The 7,258-nt window shown below is 43.1% G+C and overlaps 1 protein-coding gene across 1 annotated transcript; it reads left to right on the top strand.

Moving 5' to 3' along the window:
• Positions 1 to 4,489: 4,489 nt before the first annotated feature.
• PET117 (PET117 cytochrome c oxidase chaperone) lies at positions 4,490 to 7,255 on the top strand. Its single transcript, XM_075267515.1, has 2 exons — positions 4,490 to 4,609; positions 6,974 to 7,255. The coding sequence occupies exons 1-2, from the start codon at positions 4,514 to 4,516 to the stop codon at positions 7,121 to 7,123; spliced, it is 246 nt and encodes an 81-aa protein (XP_075123616.1). The 5' UTR covers positions 4,490 to 4,513; the 3' UTR covers positions 7,124 to 7,255.
• The last annotated feature ends 3 nt before the right edge of the window (positions 7,256 to 7,258 follow it).

Here is a 7,258-nt window from a genome sequence, read left to right as displayed (position 1 = left end):
ACCTTGTCATAAAATTGGTGTCCATCTTAATACCTTACATTGTAGGTGGTAAAAAAAAAAAAAAAAGAACATGTTTTTACAGACAAATATGGTAAAGTTTGCTAAACATATGAATATTCATGAAACCTTTATGGTCAGATTCAATATTACTTTCTCCGCTTCCCAATATTTAGCAGGGGGCAATAGCTTGTACACATAAAATTACATCCGAAAAGACAGAGAAATCTAAATCAATATTCTAGATTTATACCTAAAAGAGGAGGAAATTCTGAAGGTTATTTTTAGCTAAATAATGTTTATCATCTTTTTAAACTTGGGATATTTATTATATTATTGATTCTAAACGGTTTGTCTAGGTTGGACATTACCTCTCTATGTAACAGGTCCCTGTTAGTGAATATTCACATCAATGTGCCATGTGGGTAACCCGTTTCATGGATGCCTCATAAATTTGAGGGTCAGTACCTTCCTGACATCCGCTGTAATAGTATGGCAGACGTCAGGTATTTAAAGGGGCTCTATTATTGGGAAAAGTCACTTTTAGATAAGCACATCCTTGCATAGGCTTCAGAAAGGCTATTCCACACCTACCTTTTGTATGTAAATTGCCTCAGTAAATTTTGCATAAGTCCATTTTTATTCATATGTTAATGAGCTTCCACCGTGCATCGGATGTGTCTGTGATCACAGTCTGCTCTATGTGTATGTATAACATAGATGAGTCATCAGCACAGCAGCCACTGCTATACATACACTTAGAACAGACAGTGCACAGAGACACTTCTGGTGCATGTTTGAAGCTCATTAGCATATGAATAAAAACTGACTTATTCAAAATCTACTGAGGCAATTTACATACAAAAGGTAGGTGTGGAATAGCCTTTCTAAAGACTATGCAGGGATGTGCTTATCTAAAAATGACTTTTCCCAATCATAGAGTACCTTTAAATATGTCAGATTCTCGGGAACTGAGTGCAGCATCTCTGTTGTATTATATCAAAGCTGAACCCAGAGTGAGATCTGGTGCCAGCATCCCATTGGCATGACAGCCTTGAGCCTATTGAAGGTTCCCAGGCTTGTCTGACATTACCCTCTATTGCAGGCTGCTTACAGTTCCTGCAATAGAAGTGTCAATATTTTGCAATGCATTAGTGAACAAACCCCCTGTGGTTCAATACCTCTAGGGGGGTCTAATAAATGCAAAAAAAAAATAAATATATATATATATAAAAAATTAAAATCAACCTCCCCTTTCCCACATATAAAAGTACTTAAATACTGGGAAACACATACACTTAGGTACTCCTGTGTCTAAAAATGCCCGGTATACAAATCTATAAAGATATGTTTCCCGTACGGTGAAAAGTGCTGAACCGCCGTTTTTTCCCCCACTAATTTGCACCTGATAAAAATTTGAATAAAAAGTGATCAAAGCAATGGACATTCCCCAAAAATGGCATATCTAAAAATTACTCCTGGCCCCACAAAAAAAAGACGCCCTATGTATCTCCATACAAAGAAATATAAAAAGGTTATGCTGGGTAGATCTGCCAGCGCAATGGCAGATCTTACGGTCCCGAGTGGCCAAGTTCTCAACATACATAATGTTCCAAGAGGCTCAGTACAAGTTACTTATGTTTTGGTACCATACCCCAGTCTTATACACACTCTCAATCCTACTATCCCCAGGACCTGCTGGAGATGCCTCATCGAGGAAGGCACGTTATTTCACATTTTCTGGATCTGCTCTTTGATTCGGCGTTTTTGGGCAGTGGGAAGTTAAAACACTGACTGATGAGCTCTTTCTCCAGGGTGTCCCGCTTGATCCCTTCTGTTTATTTGCTTAATTTACCTCTCCGACACCTTGGCAAAAAGACCTCTATGCTGTGCTTGTACCTCTGCACTGCCGCTAAAACATTTATAACTCTTTATTGGAAAAGTGTGCATCTTCCTACAGGCCCGGCCCTTGGGACTTGCTTCAAAGACATACGCAGACTAGAATTCCTCACAGCCACGCTTATTTACACTAGTAACACTTCCAATCCATCTGGAATCCATGGAATATGTATTGCTGTCTGGGTTTGAATTACTGTCTTATTGTTTGCTATGTTGCGCTTTTTGTTTGTATGTATAATATATATATATATACAGGTGACTTGTCATTCTGGCTTCCGAGTGAACTCCGTAAAAATGAAGTCCATAAGAAAGTCGCACAAATGCACTTTTTTCTCCAATTCCAACCAATTCTGTATTTTTTTCCAGCTTCCCAGTACAATTTACAGAATGCCACCCAAAACACACAGAGCAGCTTCTAGTCCCACCCACAATGACTCAAAACTATACATCACACATATAAGAGCTCGTTCACACGTGAACAAAGGGGCGGATTTTGACAGCGGATTTCGCCTCAAAATCCGCCCCTTTACAATGGTGGTCTATGCAGACCGCCTGGCTTCTTTTTTTCCACTAGCGGCGGGCTGCTGCTAGTGGAGAAAAGAAGCGACATGTCCTTTCTTCAGGCGGAAGCCGCGGAGTGCTGGACCGCGGCTTCCGCCTAGCGGCAGCACCCTCCTATGTCGGCTCATTCATTTGAGCTGACATAGGAGGGGAAAGAGGCGACCGCGATGGTCGTGGCAGGTCGAATGGGAAGTGCTTGCGTGTACGGCTCGGAATGAGCAGAGGGCCAGGGCTGGTATCACGGGTAATATATCAGATGTGGCCGGCGTTCAGGGGGTCCCTGGGTCCCAAATGTGCACAAAATCTCCTTTTTGATGTCCCCTACTACCCACCCCACGTGATATCTGACAATGACAACAGACAAGCAGGTCTCGGGGGTAGCCGTTGCTCTTTTACTAGCAGGACAAGGTAATACAAATGTACATATGGAGTAATTCTTCACATACAATACAGCGATCTTCGTAGGTAGTGTCCAATTAAGCAGATGATGGAGTTTGGAGCAGGAATGCTTTGGATAGTTTAATTAGTAGTTGCTTGGGTAGTTAAACTTGTATATACTTGTAAAGATGGCCTGTATCCAGGGGGTTAGTCCTCAACAAACTGGGTACACGTATGTAGAAGAGCAAATACAATTTTTGACAGCGGGAGACCCTCAAATTCTGCCAGACTAGCTATGGGCTTCTTAAGTATAGATTTGTCCCAAAGATTTACTTGAATAGAGAGATACATGTAGAAGTCCCAGATGTATGGATAAAACAGGTCCGTAAACTTTAGTGCTTGTAGGCTTGGAGCTTCAGAGGAAAATGCTCTATGAGAAGGATCTTGAGGACAGAGGAAAAGACATCTCTGTTTGGAGTGCTCTGAGACTTGGCTGCCATTTTCAGCTCCACCTGTCTGTGTCTACATGTCTTCACACAAAGGACCCAGACAAAAGGTCCCCAACCCCCCTCGAGGGGGCTGTAACTCCTCCTCCTCCAGGCCAGTCATGGGAGCTGGATTGGTCCTGAAGGTCACCTGATCATACTGGACATTCCTGTACACTCGAAACTCAAATTACAATGGCAAGTATAGGCAGTTGAAGTTCACAAAAACATCCACAAGATGGCGCATTAATAGACTCCCTGAGTGCTGGCTCTGGTGAAATAGGAACACTGGTAAATATATAGAAGGAAGGGGGAGGGAAACTCTTTACCTTATATGCAAATGTCCATACCATCTCGGTCTGCAAGGACTATTAAAGGGAATGGGACGAGCAGTACCGGGACATTACATTCCCATTCACTTCAATGGGAGTGCTCGTAGTGAAAAAAGCAGCCCATTCATTTCAATGGGGAGCGCTCGTATGCCGGCTCCCATAGAAATTAATGGGAACTGCTTTATACGCGCTGATTCTGAATGTGTTTTAACATTCAGAATCAGGCAGCGTATCAGTAGTGTGAATGCACCCTTAGGCTAAGGCCCCATGTAGCAGGTTTCAGCGAAAAAGCATTGTGGGAAAACTGTAGCGGAAACACATTGCAGTTTTTCTTGCAGTTTTAAACCTCTGCAGACTTTCTGCTTCTACTATACCTACAGGGACACTGCCGGCATTTCCACAGGTATAATTGACATGCTGTGATTTCCAAAATTCATGACGCATTTCCACTGTGAGCATTTTTCTGTAATATATGGATGTGATTTGCTAGGCACTTCCTTAAAGAACCCTGAAATTCCTGGACATCCCCTTTAATTTATACTAAAGCCCTATGTACAGAACAAAAATTATCTGAATAGGTTTTTTTTCACTTATGTTAAAGGGTTGTTAGTGTTACCACATCGTTACATTGGGTTACTGTTATCTTTGCAATGACATAATCTGCTTTTGTGCAATGGTTTTAACCTATTACTTAACCCTATGTATTAGTAACCACATACACTACTCGCTTTGGACTTGCCAGTAATTGACTTGGAATGCTCAGGAAGTTTTACCCTCTTTACTTCCCGTAGCGTTGCGTTTCACCTTTGGGTTAGTGCGTTCCACTAGTTAAGCTCCGCCCCATCCGGTCTAGCAGCAGGCATGTCTACCCGGTCCAAGGTGGTCCTGGGTATCTCGGTGGTCTTGTCACTCGGCACTGTGATTGGCGTGCACGTGAAGCAGAACCTGGATAGAGAGGTTGGTGTTGGGGTGAACGGTCACTGTGTCTGGGAGGCTTATGGTATAGTGAAGGTGAAGCAGAAGGGCGGACCTGTGTAAGCACAATGTACCGAGACGTCAGGTCAATTAACGGAGCGGCGCAATGGGCAGCTGTGGGTACAAATCTCATATAGCGGAGGGTAACGTAAGCTGGTGAGAGAGAACTGGAGGACATCAGCCAATGGCATCCCTGCTTATATTAGCAAGTCTGATGGAAATGAAAGCTCCGATCTAATTGGTTGTTATGCGGAACCAATCAGCGTCGTTTGCACATAGTAACCAGTCTGCGCTCTCCCTCGTGGTAGTAACAGTGATAACCTAACCTGATAGCTCAAAGTATGACTGAGACAGGACGTTTATTTAGTGTTTTCCGCAAAGTAAGACTCTTAGTTACCCATAGCAACCAATCACTGCGCAGCTTTTATTTTTCTGGGAGCAAAATACAAACTGAAAGCTGTGCTGTGATTGGTTGTTACTTGCTTTTAGACCATTTTAATAAGTCTGGCCGCCATAATTCTAAAGTACAGACCACGCTGAGCGCTACAGGGACAGTGGGGCTATAATTAAAGGGGTATTCTGCACCCAAATAGTTTTTTCATATCTGTGACCTATCCACATAGTAAGGTCATCTATATGTGATCAGTTGAGGGTAAGACACCCAGACCTTGCATAGATCTGCAGTTCTACCAGCCCTTGTGGATGGTGAATGTATTCTGCTCTGATTCTATCCAAGTACTAGGAATGGCGCTGTAGTTCCCCAGAACCACCACTATGCAGTGGACGGGGCTGCTGTGCTGCTCTTATTACTTGAACATTAGCGGCTTCCGGAAGCTGCTGCAACAGATGATTTGTGCTGGTCAGAGTGTCGGACATAGTAATGACCCAATCCATAGATAGGTCATCAGTGTGAAAAAACAATTTGGGGCTTGAAAATCTTTGTAAAAGGCTGGGGCTCCGTGGAATAGAAACGCCGTGGGAAAAATCGGAGTATGTAGAAAGTGGGTAGGATTCCAGCAAATCCTATGCCCACTTTGCAATAAAAACCGCCATGCCCGCGGTTTCCACCTAGGTATAATTGAAATGAAAACTCTGCAAACTTTCTGTTTAAAGCATTGGGGGAAGAAACCGTGATGTATTGCTGCCACAGTTTGTCCTGCAGGACTTTTTTGCTGTGGGATGTTCCCTGGGGCCTTAGCCTAAAGTGGGTGTCCAGGTTTTTTTTTGTTTTTTTTTCTTCCACTTGCCTGCTTTAGGGTTTTTCATATTGGTCCTTGGGGGCTCTGTACTGATTCCTGATCCCTACTCTCCAGTTTTCACATGTAGGTATCCACATGGTGGCTATCTGTGTAGTCTTCCATTTCCCACAGCTCAGGTATCAAGGGAGGAGACAGAGCAACCAGGGGGACGGATGCTGGTTCAGATCGCTTGACTTTAAGTCTGAATGAACCTGGAGCCTCCAGGCCCAGCAAGGGAAAACCCTGCGGCATGTATAAATGTCCCATGCAATAAGTATTGCAGAAAAGCTGTTTCATGTAAAATCTCCTCAAAAGACAAGGGGGCACTCGGTCTCTTTGTCTGGAAAAGAAAGGTTTAATCTCCAGAGACAACACGGGTTCTTCACTGTAAGAACTGAACCTGTGGAATAGCCTACCCCAGGAGCTGGGGTAAAAAAAAAAAAAAAAGTAGGTCTTGCCATAATTGGGACCTTAGTGGCACCCTGCAATCTCTTCACTGGGGATAGAGGGGTGAGAAAAGGAACTCCCCTTCTATCCAACCACTTAGTTGCCCTGATAATGATATCTAAGGGGTTAAAGAAGACCTTCTACCACTTGTACCAATTTTAAGTTCTTACCATCTGTTAATAGACGCTGCTCTCACCCCCTCTATTCCTGAGCAACAAGTGCAGTTAGTCATGGTGCCTGATATGGTATTTAAGCTCTGTAATGTCAGAAGAGCAGTGTCGGGCAGGGGGAGGTGATTCAGAGCTTCAATCAGTGACAGACAGTGTCAGAATCACACCCCTTGCCTGACCCCGCCTACCTGACAATACAGAGACTATATAGCATATCAGGTTCCAAAAGTAACAGCATTGATTGCTCAGGGAGGGTGGTGACTGGAGAAAAATTCCAACTAGAATCAGTGGACTAGTGCTTATTTATTGATGTAAAGAGCTGGACTTTTTGGAGATAATGAGATATCCTCTTTAAGATGCTGGAATCCTAGCTATCTCCAACTCTGACAGCAAGAGCCAGAACCTGACAGCAATGTATCACTACTCTATGGCTGTTAGACAATATTAAATAGTATTTCTTAATGGATTTTATGGTTTTTTTACTCATTTAGCGGCTGCGTTTGGGTGTTGTCAATGATCTAGAGAGGCAGAAACGGAAAGAAGAAAATTTACGTCTTTTGCAAGAACAAATTGAGTTAACCAAACAGTTGGAGTCAGAACGAGAGAAGAACCTTTTACATGAAGTGGCAAATAAATCTTAAGGCTGGACACCTCCCATGCTGTGACTGGATTATTATGGGTCGTTTTTGTTTTATATAAATCACCATTTTGGTGGCTGGTGATCCCTCTTAAATACCTCATGGACTTATAATAAAAGTGCCATATCCTCTGAACTT

Source organism: Leptodactylus fuscus, chromosome 3, assembly GCF_031893055.1.
Source record: "Leptodactylus fuscus isolate aLepFus1 chromosome 3, aLepFus1.hap2, whole genome shotgun sequence".
In the NCBI taxonomy this organism is placed as follows: Eukaryota; Metazoa; Chordata; class Amphibia; order Anura; family Leptodactylidae; genus Leptodactylus; species Leptodactylus fuscus.
The sequence above is the reverse complement of the archived record's forward strand: the minus strand, read 5'-3'. Positions and strand labels throughout refer to the sequence as shown.